At 45.6% G+C, this 19,198-nt stretch overlaps 1 protein-coding gene across 2 annotated transcripts; it reads left to right on the plus strand.

Moving 5' to 3' along the window:
• Positions 1-395: 395 nt before the first annotated feature.
• RGS10 (regulator of G protein signaling 10) lies at positions 396-18,528 on the plus strand. 2 transcript variants are annotated; one of them, XM_063405204.1, is made up of 5 exons: positions 396-524; positions 5,981-6,099; positions 7,484-7,570; positions 14,167-14,310; positions 17,726-18,528. In XM_063405204.1, the coding sequence occupies exons 1-5, from the start codon at positions 476-478 to the stop codon at positions 17,870-17,872; spliced, it is 546 nt and encodes a 181-aa protein (XP_063261274.1). In that variant the 5' UTR covers positions 396-475; the 3' UTR covers positions 17,873-18,528. The 2 variants fall into 2 exon arrangements, with proteins under 2 accessions (XP_063261274.1, XP_063261275.1); XM_063405205.1 differs by lacking the exon at positions 396-524 and adding an exon at positions 1,402-1,533.
• The last annotated feature ends 670 nt before the right edge of the window (positions 18,529-19,198 follow it).

The following is a 19,198-nucleotide window of genomic DNA, read 5'->3' on the forward strand; positions in this document are numbered from 1 at the left end:
GCTAAATGTTAGAAGAGCAAAGGAGTCACTCCACCACAAAAATCTTGGCGTGTCTGTTTTGGTAGGACAGAACACAAGTTCATGAGGGGGCCCGTCTTGGTGAAGTGTTTTTGCTTCTTGCACCTGCTCCAAGGTGGGGACAGGAGGGTGGCAGGGGGACAGGGACGCTGCTGTCCAGTGCCCCGAGCACGATGACAGGAGCAGGCTGAGGAGCAGGGGCTTGGGCCGGGAAGAGTCCGAGGAGGGACGGATGAGCAGGGTGGGCTCACCGAGATAACGGGGCAGTGGAAGCGGGGCTCAGGCTGAGGAGGGGAGGGTGCGAGGGGTGAACCCCGCCAGTGCCGCCCCCGGGAGGTGCCGGCTCCGCGGGATCTGCGGGCAGGTGCGGGGCTGGCGCTGCTCCCGGGGCGGGGCGGGCGGGGCGGGGCAGCGCGGCCGCCCTCGGGCTCGGCAGCGGGGCCGAGCGGCGCCCGGGATGTTCAACCGGGCCGTGAGCCGGCTCAGCAGGAAGCGGCCGCCCTCAGGTAACCGGGACGGGGCGGCGACCCCCGGGCGACCCCGCCCGGGAAGCGCCGGGGAAGAGCCGGGCCGGGCTGCGCTGTGCTCCGGGTCGGGCTGCGCTGTGCTCCGGGGCCCCGCCGCGGGCAGCGCGGGGCTCACGGAGGTCCCGGGGCCCCGCCGGAGCTCGGGGCCGGGGCCGGGGCTGCAGGGGGGCCGCAGCGGGGCCGCGGGGGATGCGCGGTCCGGGCGCTCCGGGGAGCGGCGCGGCGCTTCCCGCCGAGCGCGGAAGAGGGAACTGCGCCCTGCTCGGGCTTGTGCCGCTGCAGCGAGTGTCAGTCGGAACTGCCGCTCTTACCGGGGCCCAGGCGACAGCCCGGCACATCGGAGCGCGGTCGTTCGAACTCTAAATTGACTTTGAGGAGTTTGGAGGGAGCGTACCGAGCTGGAATGGAGATTTCCGAGTAGTAAAAACATAGGACATCAGGGACCCGTGTGTGTGCTGTAACGCGGTTTTGTGTTTTGTACCCCGATGCTGCGAGTCTGGCGGCTCCAAGGGGAGATGGCTGACATCTGTCACTGCTAAGACACTCGGGGCAACAGTTGCCATCTCCAGATCCTAGAAAATAACACTGTGTTCTAGGATGTGCAGGAAGAAGTTGCAATCTTTCTAAGAAAAGCTAAGGGAGATCTTTGTCTAGAGTTGTTTGGGTTTTCTGGGTTTTTTTTGGTTGGGTTTTTTTTTGCGGGGGGAGGCAGGGAGGGGGATTTTTAAAGGCTATATGTCTGGTGAACACTTCCAGAGATGCTACAAAAGAGGAACGTCCCTTTAGTTTCCTTCCTTATGGTTAAAAGTGGAATCCAGTAGCCATCTGTTGCTAGAGGCAGTCAAAAGAGGATGTTGAGGCTCATGCTCTGAACGCCCCACGCATGCGAGGGACAGCTCTGCTATAGCAAAAAGGTCTCAAATTCAGCTGCTGCTAGGAAAGAATTGGTGTGCGAGGATTCATCCGCTGATGCTTGGATACATGGAAAGTAAGGGAATTTTCCCTTTTCAGCTGCTTGCTTATGATGTTTCCCACTGCTTCATACCTTGGATTTATTAATTCCAGACTGGTGATTGTTGCTGGGTAGGCACTCTGGTGGCTGTAGGACAAGACAAGGTGTTCAAAGTGCTTTTCAAGTAATAATAAAGGCTCACAGCTTGCAGACTTACGATCCAGGTGGATGAGGAGTGGTCAGAAGTTCTTCCAAAAGAAATGGAAGTGGCTTTTCTTGTACATCAATTAAACACAGAGTAAGGGATGTGCTGTTTGCACGGTGATTTGTCTCTGTGAGGGTTTGTGTGGCAGCTGTTTGTCAGGGAGAGCGGGAAGGAGATGGGCAGGACGGGCGGCTGGGCAGGGACGTGCTCAGCACGATCCTGTGAGGGGTGTCAGCCTGTGCTGCTCGATATGGGGCCACAAAGGCCGTGCTATCAACAGCTGGAGAGTGGCAGCAGCTTGGGAAGCCGCTGTGGTGTGCAGAGCTTCTGCAAGGCAGAGTGATCAGCGTGTCTAACTCAATTAGCCGCGTCTGAATCACCCGGTTTGATGGGCTCCCGCAGGCTTTTTCTCTTCGTGCTCGTCAAAAACAAGGGCCAGGACTGTGAGCTCTGACCTGCAAAGTTGTATATATTGATGGTTTTGATACTCCCCGGGATTGCAGTCCAAGTTCCTGTTCGCAGGATGCAAATATTTGGCATTTTTGATAGCACTCTTGAGCCGATAATTACGGCATTATTAGCTCTGCGCTCACCGTTCTGCAGCGCACAAAGAGCCTTTATCCCAGCCTGCTGCTGCGCTGCCATTGTGCGATGGGAAGGCAGCCTCTGAGAGCTTTTCCTCTAAAATAAGGCTCCGGATAAAGCAGCTGCCTGCTTGCTGGCTTAGCAGGGAGTGCTCTGAAGAATGGTGCTGTTGGAAGCAGCACTTCATCATTGGTAGGAGCAGCTGGCTGCTCCCCGCACCTCGTGTGGCTCTGAAGCACATTCCCAACTCAGTGGAAAGTTTGCTTCAGCAGAAACTCTTACAACTGTGCCTTGCTGCCTTTCCTTGCTTTCTAACCCGTGTTAAATCCAGCAAGCTCTGCTCTGAAATGTAATTAGCATGTCATACTGTAATCTATGTACTGTAATGTGAGAAATGTGGTTAACCTATTTATCATCTGATGCGTGTTGTGTGTATTGCTCTTACAGAGATATTGGTGGGAGCACTGCCATTTTGTAATGCCCTTTGTGATGCACAAAATTATCTCCCAGTTTTTAGTAACAGCAAATGTCTGCCTTCCTCATTTAAATTATCATACAAATGTATGTTCATTTTGGTTGCTGTTAAACAATGGTATCAAGCTTGTTGTTTCCAAGGCTATATTACTTTACTTTGTCAGTAAATGATTTTAACAGGAGAAAGTTGTCTTTTTATAAATATCAGAGATAAATAGGTGTCAGGAGGATCATTCATGTAACTACACTGCTGTATTTACCTCCTCAAATGAATTGTTTCAGACTCATTAATTTGCGCTTTGGTGAGAGTATAATTTTTAAGGTAATTTAATAACAGAGATGGATTTGGGGATCAGCTTCACGAGTCATTTGTGGGGAAAAGGCCTTTCCTGTCTTTTAAACTCTTAAAAAAATTCTGAAAATCACATATAAATCTGCTACATGAAACCAGCACATGGAGCAGGAAGTTATGATCCTGACTGTGGGGATGTAGGGTCACTTTTGTATTGAAATAAACATTGATGATGACATATTTAATGGGATATAGTAAAAAGACCCAGCAGTTTTAATAGCCTCATAAAATTTCAGGGTCTTTCCTACTGTCATGTGCAGCCTATTTGTATTTGCACTGAATGGGGAATGTTGATGTTTTCTGGTGGTTGCAGAGGAACAGTGGACATGGGGATCAGTGGTGCCCACCCTGGTGTCCCCAACCTTGGGTGTCCCCAGCTGGGAGCTGTAGCCTGGCTTGGGCTGGGATTGCACCTCTGGTGGCACCAGAGCTGCCCAGCACCTGAGACATCCCCCAGCCTCTGCTCTGGAGACACAAACGAGGCAAGGGATAAATGGAATCAACTGGATAAAAGAGGCAAGTGGGTAGAGGGAAGGGTTGCAATGGACAGACAACCCTTATCTGTGTACCACAGTGTTTTTTGGGTAGTGGGGAGCTGGTTAAGTGAGGAGATAAACTGAGTGACAGTGTCCCATACAAGGCTCAGCAGAATGGACACTAGGAAGATGTCATGTAGGTCCTCCCTTAAAAAACCAAATTTTGTTCTAGTAAGGCTGTAGGAGGAGAATGCAGGGAAAGGGGAGCAGAGGAAGCAGGGTTTGGAGGCTGACAAGGAGGAGAGGGGGCAGAACATGCCTGGAGGGGTAGAGTTAGGCTGTGCTGGGTGGGCTGGAAGTGAGGGGAAGATGGGGAAAATGATGATCAGAGAGGATTAAAAATGGCCAGCAGTAAAATAGAAGATCAGTCAAAGCAGCAGAAGAGAAGCAGTGATGTGTCCTGGGTTTGTGGAAGGACTTATTCTGGCCTTTGCTCACCAGAGGGGTTTTTTTTAGTTTTTCAAGGCCATGGGTCTGCATTGGCTGATTGGCAGATGAAACACATGCTTTTCAAAGTAACCATTAGTGTCCATTTCAGATTTAGCTGGAAAAGCAACACTGGGAATCAAATATTCCCCCTTCTGTTGTGTGCCAAATCAAGTGCTCAGTGAGGGGCTGGCCTGGTTCTGCAGGCCATGAGCAGCTGCACACGCTGAGCTGCCACCCTGCCCCAGGGTGAGCGTGAACATTTGAGCTCTCAGAGGGTTTGTGTTCTGCTGCAGTGCACTAGGCCATCCCCACTCAAATCTCACAGATTTTACTGAGATTAGATGCCCAAATACTTTGAGTCAGGTTTCTAAAATAAATTTTTCAAGTGCTAATCAAGAACCACATCCTTTTGCACGAAGGGGGGCAAACTGAGGCAGCGTTAACTCACTGTGCTTTTGTCACATGTGGAGGCTGCAGCTGTGGTTTGGAAACAATCCTTAGGTCCTGGCTCCTTACCTTTAAACTAGCAGGCAGTTTGTAAAACAAAATCCCCTCTCCTATCAAGGCAGAAAAGATGTTCATTCATTTAGAACACTTGGTGAAACAAACAGACCCCACAGGTCCCTACCAAAGCTCAGGAGCCTCTGCTGTCATACCAATGTTCTGTGGGGCTTTAACCTCAGCATCTTTTCCAGGCACCAGCTGGAAAGGGCATCTGCTAGTGTGTATTTTTTTATATATATATATATATATACAAAATATATATATATGTGTGTGTGTGTGTACTTCTGCATAGAGAGTTTTTTGAGATATTTACTGAGGATTAGTTTCATGGTGAAAGAAGGGTTTCTAAAAGCAGAGCTGAAGCAGAAGTTAGCCAGATCCAGATCTCCAGTAAGTTGGTAGGGAGAAAAGAAGGAGTTATAAATAGAAGCTCTCCTGATTACAGTGAGAGTTTTGTGCATCCCTCTGGTGCGTAGTGACCTGAAGTGCAGCTCTTATCCCTCTGACTTCCCTCCTGTGCTCCCAGGGCATTTAGTGTGTTAAGAGGAGAGCAGGCTGAGCACTTTATGACTGTGTTAGAGTTTTTCAGATGAGCAATAGCATTCCCGGAGTTTTTTCGAGTAATAGGTTTTCTGAAGGGTAGCCAGCAAATGGGTTTTTTTGCCACCACTTGTTCCTGGGATAGAGAAAATAGAAATTGTATTCTATCTTTCCTGTCTGTGAGAAGGCTGGCTGGCAGGTCACATGTGGGCACAGTCCAGTACACCTTATAAAAGGAGAATTTCAGGACTTGGAAATAAACTGTAAAATCACCCTCTTGCCCAAAACCAGGTTGACTCAGCTGGAGTGAAGCTCTTCTGCTGGGTGTCTTTCCTCCCTTTGGACTGGGTTAATATCTTGGACAGATTCTCCTGCTAATCAAACCATTATTTTTCTTTCTCTCTCGGCTTTTACCAAGCATCCAGCTTCCAGTGATGGTTCTCTTCTTAAAATTAAATTTCACGTGTGTGACTGAACAGAAGTTCCTTTAGAGAAGCCAACATGGTTGACAGTGCCAGAGCAAAATATGGACTGTGGTCATTGTGTTCCCCAGGCAGGAGGTGCTTGAACTCCTGTAAAACAAACATTACATGCTCCTGAATTATGTGGCTGTAAGGAATTTTTGTACTCCTTACATGCTCATGAATTATGTGGCTGTAAAGACTTTTTGCGTCCTTACAGGCAAAGCAGAATTTAAGTGTCTGTATGTGTGTGTGCTTATTTTCAGTTTTATGGTGTTTCCTTTAAAGAGAGCAGCTGAAATCAAGAGTGCAGGGGGAAATGGGGGAGACATGCATGTGACTGGTACTTGTCTTTTCTGAAGAAGGTGCTGTTTTTTTCCTTTTTTTTCTTTCCCAGAGATAAATGACGGTGAGGGCCACCCCAGCAGCAGCCACCAAGCCTTGAAAGGAACCTCGAAATGGGCCACGTCACTGGAGAACCTCCTGGAAGACCCGGAAGGAGTGAAACGGTTTAGGGTCGATACATTAAATATGGATCTTTACATAAAGCAAAATCCAGGTTTAAAGCAGAACGAGCCTCAGAGTGAAGGGTGCAGCTGTGCCAGCACTGTGAAGAGAGGGACTCATCCCTGCAGATACGTGCCCTGAGCAGAGCTGGAGCTGTGCCTCTGGCAGAGCTTCTGAGGTGGCGCCTTTTGCCCCCTGCCACTGCAGCCTGATCTCCAAAGCCACGGGCTTCCTGGTGGGATCTACCCTGTCCTGCAAGGATTAACAATTGCTGTTGGATAAAGTGCAGTCCCTGAGCTGCTGATCCCTCCTGCCAGGCGTTATTTATCCCTGAGGCTCTCTCTCTCACGTTGTCCTTAAGCAATGAGTTACCAGGAGCAATCCGATGACTCTGTGGCTCTTGCTCTGTGTTTAGCAGCTCTGCTGAAAATATTCCCTTTCAGTTTACTACGAAGTGTGGGCTGCTGCAGCTCAAAATGGCTTGAAGTTTAATTAGGTGAGGGTGGTGAGTTGGTGTTTCAAGGCCTTCTTGCCACATTAGATGTAAGACTAGGAACTGCCTCCTCGAAAGTGCTTTTTGCCATACCATACTGATAAAATGCACTGGGATAAAGTGAGGCAAACAAGGATTACAAAATGCTGATTTTAAATTCTTAAAAAAAAAAAAAAAAAAAAAGTAGTGCTCTTGTTGCTGTTTAATTCCTGGCATTACTTATTCTCCATTTTCTAACACTTGAAAGAGAAAACTGATGATCTCAGAGCTATAAAAGTTTCAGTCATTATATTTTTTAAACAAATTTAATGTACATTTTTCCCCTTTTAAAGCATGCCTCACTTTTGGAGGAATGTGCTGTGTTTAAACAGCACAGAGAGCACAGCTACATTTTCTGCTTCAGTTTGTTGAAGTGAATTTATTGCCACTGATGATCATGTTTAGAAACACTTTTATTTGTAGAGATTTTACTCATTACAAAAGTCAGAAAGATGCTACATGAGAATCCCAAGTGCTTTGTGACCCTCATTAAAATAGTTCATTTTACTCACCTGACAATGAATTCATATATTTTTGGATTTCCCTTTGAGCAGTGGCTGTAAAAACGCTTGAGTTATTTCAGGGAGACTGAAGAAACAATTCCTGTTAGTTACTGATATGGTCTGAGATTAGGTGTAGCCCATCCTCCTCCTGGAATGTGCTTTCAAAATGCAGAATATCAGTGTTCAGTATCAGCTCTGCAGATGCACAAATGCAGCGGTTCTGTGACATTGGCTTGGGTAAACTCATGGTAAATTTAATTGTAGGCAGCTTCTAGTTCTGACAGCTGTAGTAGGAGAGGTGAAAAACAACAGAGAAATTGGATCCTAACCTTTGTGTGTTTGTTTTTCCCTTTCCTAGGAATTTTTAAAGAAAGAATTTAGTGAAGAAAATGTTTTGTTCTGGTTAGCATGTGAAGAATTTAAGAAAACACAGGGAAAAAAGCAGGTATGTTTCCTAAATAAATTCTACTTGTCAACAAAGTTTACTTAGCAGAGCTGGAGCTAAAACATCTCTGTTGCATAATGTGCTTTGCGTGAATGCGAATAAATGTATTTGAAGAAATTCTAAAATCATCCTGCTGGAATTGTTTGGAAAAAAAGCTGGTTCTATTTCAAATCAAAACACAGTGCTGAAATTGTCAAGTTTCCCGTGTTTTGAAAACCGAACTTTTTGTAGTTTCTAGGGAGTAGCAAAAGTTTTATTAATTCAGTGATGTTGCATCATCTTGTTTGCAAATATAAAGATATTTCATTCTGAGCTTTTTTAGAGCACAGCAGCTATTACACGGAAATTTACACCACTGTGATATCTTAGTGGAACACAAAAATAACAAATGGCCCAAACAAAGATATTTTACATCACCAAAATTAAACATTTTGCCTTATCAAATTACAAGTTACAAAACAAAAAGGGTCTGTTTAAACGTTTTTGCCTAAATATTTATCCAAATTGATGTATACCTGCAGAGCCTTTTTGTTTTGATGACAGCTCTATCTTTCTAGTAGGAAATATTCTATTGGAAAATTTTTCAACCAGGCACCTCCAATAAGTTTTTTTTTTCCACTGCTTGGATCTTGGTTTACATTTAGATCCACCAGGAACACAGGATCCACTCTGACATTTAGATTTTGAAGCCCACAGAGTCAGGCCTAAAATATGCACCATGTTTTGTTTGTTTGTTTCTCAAAAAGTTTTTGTGTCTGGTTTTTTGTTTGTTTTGTTGTTTTCTTGAGAAATTTCAAATTTATCTGCTCTTTAAGAGCTCATTCTGTGAGTATGAAATTAGGGAGTTTCAAAACTCCAAGTGAATATCTCTGTCCTTGAGAGTGAGATTCCTGGAGCTCTTTTGTTTTTTTTAAATCCCTTTTTTATGCCTTTTACCTGATGCAGCTCTTGTTATCAAAGGGCACATTTTGGCACCATAAAGAGGTGAGAGTGGGGAAATGCCCCTTAAAACTCTCCCAAGCGAGTCACAGAATCACTGGGTTGGAAGAGACCTCCAAGATCATCAAGTCCAACCCAACCCTACCCTCAACCAAACCATGGCACCAGTGCCACATCCAGTCTTTTATAAACACATCCAGGGATGGTGACATCTCAATGTCCTTCCTAAACTGAGGGGACACAGCTGGACACAGCACTCGAGGTGTGGCCTCACAGTGCCCAGTCCAGGGGCAGAATGATGTCCCTGCTCCTGCTGGCCACACCATTCCTGACCCAGGCCAGGAGCCCTTGGTCTCCTTGGCCACCAGGGCACTCTGCTGGTCTTGTCCAGCTGCTGTCACCAGCACCCCCATGTCCCTTTCTGCCTGGGCACTGTCCAGCCACACCATCCCCAGCCTGGAGTGCTGCAGGGGGGTTTTGTGGCCAAAATGCAGAACTTGGCACTTGCTCTTACTAAACTTCATCCCATTGGACTCTGCCCATCCATCCAACCATTCCAGGTCCCTCTGCAGAGCCCTCCCACCCTCCAACAGATCAACACACTCTCCAAGCTTAGTGCTATCTGTGAATTTACTAATTAATGACTCAGTCCCCTCATCCATGTCATTATAAAAATATTGAGCAGAGCTGGCCCCAGCACAGACCCCTGAGGGACACCCCTGGTGCCACCAGCTGGATGCAGAACCATCACCACTCTAAGCCCAGCCATGGAGGCAGTTCCTAACCCAGCACAGAGTGCTCCTGTCCAAGCCACGGGCTGCCAGCTTTCCAGGAGTGTGCTGAGGGATTATATGTGCTTGGAGGAACATCAGAAATGCCAAGGAATAGGAGTCAGATGGGAGAGCTGGGCTAGGAGAGGTGTTATGAAGTGCAGGTGTGAGAGGGCTGTGTCCAGACTGCAGGATTCCTCTCTTAAGGTCAGTCAAATATTGCCAGCTAAAAGAGTTTCCCAGCAGATTTTCAACAACAACAAAATTTTCCCTGTCTTTCCAAACAATGTATTTTGGGTAGGGGAGTCTACTTTCTGTAAATGTCAAAAAAAAAATCCCCTTAAAACAATTTTCTAGGTTTAGCTGTATTTTTTGGGTATTGATAAATCTGTAAAAATACAGCAATATTATTTTTGCAAGTCCAATTTGACTGTGAGGTTTGTAACATTTAGAAATTCCAGTTTTGTGTATTCAGCTGCTTCCCTCCCTCGTTAAGGCCCACAAATACAGAAATTCTTGAGGAAAGAACAACCAGTCACTCGACTTTTCTGTAAAGTCCCCTGCTTTCAGTGGGATAATAATCATATTTTCCCTTGCTAAATCATTTCCATATTTCTAGCTGATTTAGGATTGCTAATTTAAGATGCCAGTACATAAAATGTTAAAGTGATGTACAGAGATAGGAGCTTGGTGAATCCTTCAATGAATTGCCAAATGAATGGACAGAAACTTAATTAGGGTCTATTTAGGTTAATTATTCAGTACCAGTCATTCCAAAGTGTGGTCAGCCTGGAGTCTGGTGTTGCCCAAATTATTATAACTGGCTCAATAAATGTACTTTAGAATGACACAGACTTACAGTAAATTTTTGTAGCTCCTGCTTATGGGTGCCTTTGTTTATATAATTTACAAAGCTAGGAAAAGCACTAAAAATAGAAATCTTTCCCTGTGTTTATGGTAGCATCAAGCGTGGATTTTTCTTCTGAAAATGACTCTTGCAGAAATCCCTTTGCATCTCTCTATTGTGTGCACAGTCTTCTAAAAACAGATTTTTACTTGTTTTGTAATTGGCTTCTCCTTAAAGCTGGTTTCCCACACAGATTAGCTGACAGACACTGAGACTCTTGGTCAGATGAAGATGATATCAGTTTGACCCAGGCTGGAGTCAGTCCAGAGGAGGCCACGGGGATGCTCCAAGGGCTGAGCCAGGCTGGGAGAGCTGGGGGTGTCCAGCCTGGGGGAGAGAAGGCTCCAGGGAGACTTTCCAGTGCCTAAAGGGGCTCCAAGAGAGCTGGAGAGGGACTTTGGGCAAGGCAATGGAGTGACAGGACAAGGGGGATGGCTTCAAACTGACAAAGTTTAGATTAGGTATAAGGAAGGAATTCTTCTCTGTGAGGATGTGACACTGGAACCCAGAGAGGTGATCAAGGCCCCATCCTTGGAAATGTTCAGTGCCAGGCTGGATGGGGCTCTGAGCAGCCTTGTCTAGTTGAGGATGTCCCCTGTCCCTGCAGGGGGTTGGAAGTAGCTGACCTTTAATTTCAAATCCAATCCATTCCATGATTCTCTGAATGGGATTTCCCCCCCTTTCTAAAGGATGAGATAAACTTTTCCTTACTCCACGTGAGAGCGCTGGCGTGGGGTTCCACTTGCTCAGGTTCAGCTTCCCCAAAGTCACCTCGTGAGCAGTGGGTTAAGCATCCACGGTGCCAGGGATATTTATTGTCCTTTCTCTGCCAGCCTGGGGCAGTGTTGGTTTGCACAGGCTGCTGTTCCATCAGCGTGGGTGATTCAGGGAGCAGGGCAGATTTTTGGCAGCTGCAGAGCGAGGCAGCAGGCAGGCTGCATTGCTGGTCCAGGCAGGTTTAAATGGACTGGGTTCAGCCCATCCTCTTCTAGCAGCAAGGTACAAACCTCCCCATCAGCTCAATACTCATCTCTGTAGCTCAACAAAACCATCAACAAGAAAGCAATATTCCTTTAAAATTGAGCTTAAAATACAAATGTAATGTTTAGTGAAGACTGAGAAAGCCAATGGGTCAATTCCACTAGTGGCAGTGAGCTCTGCTGCCACCCATGTGGCCCTCGTGTTAGGGCATGCTTTTAATTACTGAGATGGGAGTGCTGGGGATAAGGGAATAAAATGTAACTTCAAATATTTTCTTGGAGTTAGTCATATGTTGTTGCATTTGTGACTGTTAATGAAATAAACAACGTGTCAGTCGTGCTGCTTCCCGAGGTTTAAATGTTTCTCCTCTTGCAGCTGAGCTTCAAAAATAAATTACAGATTGTGATAAATGCTTCCAACAACAGGGAATATTTTCAGCTATTGCAAAAACCCACCAAAATATCCATGGTGAAGTTTTGTAGTGAATGATTCCAGAACAAAGTCCTGTGCGTTCAGGAGTCGCTTCCCATGTGGAATGTGGCAGGGATTTAGCTGGGTAATTCTGCACAGCTGCTGAGTGCTGGGAGCTGGGCTGGGGAGCATCTGGGGCTCCCTTTCACCCCATCTGGGAGCCACACGGGCTTGGGAGCTGAGTTTGACCTTAGGAAAGGAAGTGGGAGTGAATATTGCATCCACTTGAAATAGCGAGGGGGGTGGTGCAGACAGCACTTTGTACTCCAAATGGGAATCTGGCACGGACACTGGGGAGCACACAGATGGAACTGGGGACTGCCAGGAATCCTTTAATAACCACCTGTGAACAAGATCCCAGTTTGAGAGCTGCTCCAGTTGCAGAGCAGAGTCCCCTGTGCTGAGGCTTTACTTTCAGGCTGGTGCAGAGCTGAGAATGCCACCGAGTGCACAGGGACAACCTCTGCCTCCTCCACCTGAACCTGGCTCTGCCTGAGTGACACTTGGGGGGTGTATGAACACACTGGCAGCTTTAACTGTTCTTTCTTTTTAAAGCAAATTATAGGCTGCAGCTAATCAGCTGCTGTACTCCTGAAGCACAGACATGGCAGAACAGTTCTATTTGCAGCAGAACCTGTAACCTTCAGCTGTGCATTCCCAGATTTCCCCACTGCTGTAAAGCCAGGTCCTCTGTGCCTCTGCAGTGGCCTCCTCTCCCTGCCACAGCTCTTTCACTTCCTTTCTTTGTTATTCTTCCTCACAAAATCCAAAGAGCCTCCCTGTTTCACCAGCCTCCCACACGCTCCTGTTGTTCCTCTCCATGCTCTTTAAACTTCCTCACAGTTACTTCCAGTTCTGTGTTTCCTCTCAAGCCTCTCTCTGCTCTTTCTCTGTAGTGCCCAGCTTGCTCCTGTGTCCTTGGGCAAGCAGCACCTTGTGCTGGGGCTGGGGAGGAGCTCCATCTGCCTCCACCAGCCAGCAGCAAGGAACACCCTGCAGTCCAAGCAGAGCAGATAACTTTTGAGCACACACTGCAGCTTTTCCCTTGCTGTGTGTGCTGCTTTTTCTCTCCCTTTCTTTTCTCTTGCTGATTTTCCACTGACTCAGCAGGAGGGTAACTTTTTTCTCAGTCCTTTACCCCTCTCTCAAGTATGGTTGAAATTGGACAGAGGGTTTAAAAGTAATTTAGGTGGGACTGGCAATACAATTGCTCATACAGTAATAGCTGAAGGCCCCTTTATTGTACCTGCATTAGGACATTAACTTTGCCACTTTTAGCATTCACACTTTTGATCCCTAGGATTAATTGCTCATTTACAACAGAAGTGGCTGACCCAGTCCTCCCTGAGCTGTGAAATTGTTAAAAACAGTTCATTGTGACCTAATGCACTTGACACTCATGTTCTACCCACCAGATGAACAATGAGTTTAAAAAAGGAATACTAGAGAATGGGTGTCCCCTTCAGCAGTGAGAGAGCCCCAACTCCTTAGGCCTCCTGATGCTCAAACACATGCAGCTTTTCTTCTAATTACCCCTGAGTGTAAATGTACCACAGCTGTAAAACATGGAAGGGTTTAAATGTTTCCTTCTTCAAGCCCTGTTCCACCAAAGGCCCTGCCTTTAGCTGGTGCAGCTCTGGAGCTGTGGTTGCCCATTACAGGTACCCTGGGGACACTGGTGAGTGCCCAGGGCTCAGGATGGCCCAGAGCAGCTGCTGCTGGGCTGTTTCCAACATGCAGAATTCAGATTACAGCAGGGGGCTTGGCTCTTGGCTGGCTTGGTTCTCTTCTCCCTCTCTTATCTTCCTCTTATCCGACCATCTGGTTAAGGGGCCTTTCACTCAACTTCAGGGGATTGTGGCCACTCACTGCTTTGAAGCTTAGGGATGCTGGTGGGGTCAAGATGTTATTGCTGTGACTGGTTTGACAAGGGAAGAGCTCTGAAATCAGGGCAAATACCAACAAACAGCTTTATGCAGTTCAAGCCCTTATTTATTAACTCTCAGAGGCTGTTGAGAGCCTTGTCTTTGGCAATTAGCCAAGTTGGTGTTTTCTTTAATCATGGGGTGGGTGTTGTGGAGCAGGTGAGCTGCTCTGGATAATAAAGACAAAGTGTGTGGTGTGACAATGTTATGTGGCAGTAGCATGGGTTACACACTAACTTCTCTGGATTTGCCATTGTAGTAAGTTCCCAGCTTTTCTTCCTTTGTTTTTTTGGCCATACTGATGATGTGTTAGGAAAAAACATTTGCCTCAAAAGCAAAGACAAGGTGTAGATGATGATGCTGAGCAGTTTCACACTGGCTGCTGAGATTCAAACTTACTTTCTGCTCAAAAATCCAGTTTTGCTGCTGACATTCAAGCCTCCCAACCTGCTGTAACCTGGCAGCTTTCACTGACACCACTGCAGCTTTTAGCCTGCAGGGGTGTTCCCCTTCCAGTACACATGAACATACAAAAGTGAGATAAACCTGGTACAGAGAACATTTCCACAGCAAATAATTCTTTAAATGAATGTCCTTTTGCAGATGCAGGAAAAAGCTAAAGAGATTTACATGACTTTCCTGTCCAGTAAAGCTTCCTCCCAAGTCAATGTTGAAGGGCAGTCCCGTTTGAGTGAGACCATCCTGGACACACCTCACCCTCTCATGTTTCAGAAGCTCCAGGACCAGGTAAAGTTATGTCCTTCATTAACTCATGAGTTTCATCCATTTTTGTCTGGTTTTTAGTGAACTCTGCTTTCTAGCCATGGCATGGATTGAGCAGGTAAGCACAGAGCTGGGTTGCTTCCAGGTTGGGGCTATTAATGCAGCTGCTCTGAGATATTCCAGGCTCTTGGCCCCATCTCACTACAACCAATTAATGAAGAGACCAAATACAATCATTCTAATTCCAGCTCAGGGCTTTCCTGGAAAACTGGCTGGAGTTTTCTCCTGGGTTCCTGCGTGGGTAGCTTGAGAATCGCCCTGACTAACTCAGTGCCTTTCTTTTCCTGTGTATTCACTTGCTCTGAGTCATTGCTGATGTTTGTTTCTGGAGTTGCCACTGGTTTCCTTGAGAGCTCAAATTTCTTCATTTTACTTTGCTTTGATATTTATGTTGATATGGGCATAACACAATTTTCTGCAATCCCTCCTCTTCTGCAACGTGCAAGACTCAGAGGAGCTGCTCTCTGCTTTGCCTTTCCCTAAAGAACTTGGGAGGTCTGGTAGAAATTAGAAATTTTGCAGGCATGTCTTTAGGTGGTAAATTTTCTTGATATTTAGCTGATTTCAAAGCATAAGTTATGAAGTGAGTCATTCTTATCTGCAGCTTTCCAGCACTTGCAGTACTATTTTTAATTCCTGTACCATCCTCAGGACTACCTGTCTTTTCCATTTGGCTCTTGCCTTTTGTGGAGAAACAGCACAGTGATTTAAACAGTGTTTTCAGCCCATTTCAATCAGATATTGAATACATTGGCTGGGCACTGCCTGGGTCACTTGGAGGGGTCTGAGGAGCACAGGCTCTGCTGTGTTTCAGGCAGATTCCAAGATATTAGCAGTGGAAATACCTGAAATCTAATTTCCACGTGAAGAAAGAGTTTTTAAAGGAAAAAGTTCTGGCTTGGAGGAAGGGCAGGAAATGTTCTGATAGATCTAAGCACTGCAGTTCAGGGTGAGTGACTATAAGAGTGAAGCTGGAGAAAATACTGAAGTTAAAATATTTACTATTTTATAAATGACATGCCCATGGAGAGCCAAGAATTAGTAATACCTGAAGTGGAACCATACTGGACTAGTGGCAGAGGAATCCCACTAGTGTGGGAAGAAATTCTGTGAGCTTTGAAAAACAAATGCAGAGCATTTATGGGTCATTGCAAGTTTCCAGAGCTTGAAGCTACTGTTTATTGCTGTTAGATAATGGCTCAGAAGAGTTACGGCCTTCTCCAGCTTTCAATCCTTATAAAGTTACAGAGAATGGTGTAATTTGCTGTCTGAAGAGCAGTGTTAACCACTGTGGGCCTGAAGTGGAGGAAGGCAGAGCTGGAGGGCAGAGTGTGGTGCCCAGCAGTGCTGGGAGCAGGAGCCCAGCTCTCCAGAGAGCTCCTGCTTTAGCTGGGGATGCTCCGGGCTGTGGCTGCTGCCCCTGGGGTGGCCCCAAGGGTTTGTTTGTGCTGAATGAAGTGGTGTTAGAGTGGTTCAGAGAAATCCCTGTGCTTCAGAATTCCTGTGGGGTAAACTCCTGCTCCTCAAAGGCAGTGAGAGGAGGGAGGGAGGGGGAAAAGAGGGTTCTGCTTTGGCTCGTGATTATGAACTCTGCTCTGTACATTTGGCTGACCAGACTGCAGATCTTCATCTTCAATGCTCCTTCTCTCTGGGAGATGCTTTAAGTGATAGCAGGAACAGGAGGGGTCTCTGTTCTTAACACAGGCGTGATGTTTTAACAGGAAATGTCTCCCTTACAATTTTTTTTCCCTTGAGCTGGCTGGATAAATTTAATTATATTGTAGTTAGCCAGTGCCAGGAGGTGTAAATTGACTTTGCTTAACTTGGGAAGAGTTCAGACCCTGAAGATCAGGCTCTACACAGAGTGGGTGTTTTGGCTTTTTTTTCATATTCCAGTATGTATCTTAAAGAATAATATTTCCACAGTTTTAGATATGAATGTGAATATTTAAATATGTAAACAAATAGTGGCTAGTAAAATCCACCATGTAATTTACTTGTAAGGCAGCTGTTTCAGCAAATGCACAGACAAGAACAGTCGAGTTTTAAGTTTTTGCCTGTATTTGTCCAAGTTCCTCGAGGATGTGAAATGAAAAAGCAGTTTGAGAGTTTTTTTTCCCTCCTAGCAAAGAGTTGTATTACCTGATTGTACTATCAGTTAGAGGTGAGGCCTGTAAAGGTAAAGATGAGTTATCCACACATGGGGTAGCCACATCTGCAGGTCAAAGTCCAGAAATTTGTCTTGGAAATTCAGTTATCCTGAATATCACAAAAAAGAATCAGTCCTCAAACATGACTCAGAGAGCTCCACCAGTGAAATAATAGACTGAGGGTGAGGCTGGCTTTGGTTCTGCCATAATTATAGTTTGGAAGTTTTTTTCTCTTCCCCCTCTGTTTCAAGAACAAGCAAAATATAGTGCTGACCTTGACACCTGAACAGATTCCAGGCTCCTCTCCCTCCTCTCCTCTCCTTTTTGTTTTCAGAAAACTCCAAAAGAGTTGCAGGGGAGTTTTTTGGGGGGGTTGTTGGCTTTTTTTCTGTCTGCTGTGGGTATAAATAGAAGAGCAGCAGTTTTGCTGAGAGATGAGCCTGAACTCTAACCCTGGGAGAAAAAAGCTGTACTTTGGGCTGACTTCATGTTTCCATGCTGGCTGTGAGAAGCTCTTGGCCTAATGAAAAGTGTAATTACACAAATTTAATCCACCAGCAATTTAACCCCACACTTTAACTGGCAAAACACATCTGTACTAGGTCAGCTCTTTGTGGCAGGTTTCTGCAACATTTCTCTTCTGGCCTGAAACCAGTCTTGGAATTTGGTCTAAAAAGGATGGGAGGATTGGCATAGGTTTAAAGAACATTGGCTAAACCAGTTGTTTCAGTATTTGTGTAAATTATATTGTATTTCAGAATTTATTCAGAGACTTTCCTTAGTTATCTAGTGCTGTGCATGAGTTACTCTGCAGCATTCAGGAGTCAGACAGGTGGATAAAAGGTACCTCTCTTTCTTCAAAGCTCTGCTTTGTCCCCCTGAATGCCCTCCAGACTCCTGCCAGGAGGATCTGATCACCCTCCTCACTGACCAAGGCATGGCACCTCTCACCTTCAGTGTTAGGTGTGCAAATTGGCTATTGTGAAAACCATAATTTGATTTTTAAATAATGTGGACGTTATTACCAAGCAGAGACCATGAAACCCACAACACTGTTTGCTGCAGGCTGCCCCTTGGAGAGTTGGAAGTGTATTTTTTAAATGTCCTGCTCTGTAGTAATGCTATAGTACAAACAGAAGGAAAGCACATTGGAATTAATGCGTCCTTCTCATTTAAAATCTCGTTTTACTGAGGCTGTTTGCTTTGTGGTCTTTTCCCCCTCTTCCCAGATATTCAACCTCATGAAATACGACAGCTACAGCCGCTTCCTGAAGTCAGACATATTCCTAAACCACAAGAAGAGTGAGGAGCAGGAGGAGAACTCACCAGAGGCTCAGACTGCAGCTAAAAGAGCATCGAGAATTTACAATACATGAGACACAATGGACCTCTTCAGGAGAGGCAATACAATAAGGAAATTACACTCAGGAACAATCTAGGTTTATAGCAGTTGCATTTAGGGCTTGGAAAGCTCAAAACCTTTTTAGGAGATACTTACCTTCCTAATTGCTTGAATGACTAATTGTTTTTGCATGATAGCTATTAACCAAGCACCCATGGAAGGGCTGTTTCCCAGCTAAAAGGCCGAGGTATTCCTCCACTGCATGAATTTCCTTTCGTATTTCACAAGTTAAAATGCTTTCAGTTCTTGTATTTTCTTTTGTGAGGCATCTTGGTGATGAGAAATGAGAGACAGTGTGCTTGGGTTTTTATTTTTGCCTTGTACTTTTTATTTGGGACTAGCTTTTCCATCCTGAACTGCTGGGAGAAGCAGTTGAGGAGTACATTTCACATTAGTTTGTGGGTGAGTCATTCATAGCAAATTTAGTCATAAAGGGACAGCATCTTTCAGGGTTAAGCTCAGTAGAATCCAGTCTCTTCCTGTGAGATTTTGTTCTTTCGGGGTGATGTCTGTTTTGCTTTGCCTTTATTGCTGCATCAAAACACCTCCCTTAGTCATGATTTTCATTTTTGTATCTCCTAAATTCCCCCACCACCCCCTCCTTTTTTTTTTTTTTTTTGCATTAGACAATCACCTTCTGCAGAGGATGGGGTAACCTCTATTCCCTTGGGAACAAAGGCTCTGAAAGAATCTCTGAAGAACTCTGAGCTGCCATTAGGAAATGTGACAGCAAATAAATGAATCTCCCTCTCAGGGCACACTGATCTGAGCAAAGCCTGGCTCTGTCCCTCCTGCCAGTGTGACATCAGATGCTGCTATCAGGAGGCCTCTGCTCCCTCCCAGGTCTCCTGAACAATCCTGCCCTGTGCAGCAACAGTGCTTTGGCAAAGGACCAACAAACCAAATCTGGCTTTGTTTTACTCAATTTTTTTCCTGCTAAAATCACCCTGCCGAGTTTTGTATGCCCCACTCAAATATTTCAGGGTTTCCTAATTGTGATTTTGGAGAGCTGCAGTGGAACAGGGAGTTGGTTTTGGGGTTCAGCCACTCTCACATCCAGCTTGAAAGCAAGGGGAATTTATTTCTACCCTGTGAAATCAAAGGTTGATAGAGAAAGACATTCCCAATGAGCATTCCATGTTGTCCTGGAAATGTGTCAGCACTGAAAAGCACATTTTGGCATGGGGTTTTTCATGTGTTCATATATTTTTTGATTAATTCACTGCAGTGTTACTAAATTGCATTTTAGGCTGGGAAAGTGTATTAGCTACTTGCTCTATTTACAAGCTTTGCAGCTGTA

This window comes from Prinia subflava, chromosome 9 (genome assembly GCF_021018805.1).
Source record: "Prinia subflava isolate CZ2003 ecotype Zambia chromosome 9, Cam_Psub_1.2, whole genome shotgun sequence".
In the NCBI taxonomy this organism is placed as follows: Eukaryota; Metazoa; Chordata; class Aves; order Passeriformes; family Cisticolidae; genus Prinia; species Prinia subflava.

Excerpts from the sequence above, each read along its gene's own strand:
- RGS10 (XM_063405204.1), top strand. The coding sequence starts at position 476 with ATGTTCAACCGGGCCGTGAGCCGGCTCAGCAGGAAGCGGCCGCCCTCA. Across the intron at positions 525-5,980 it reads CAGGAAGCGGCCGCCCTCAG|AGATAAATGACGGTGAGGGC; the intron begins GTAACCGGGACG and ends TTTCTTTCCCAG. Across the intron at positions 6,100-7,483 it reads AAGGAGTGAAACGGTTTAGG|GAATTTTTAAAGAAAGAATT; the intron begins GTCGATACATTA and ends TCCCTTTCCTAG.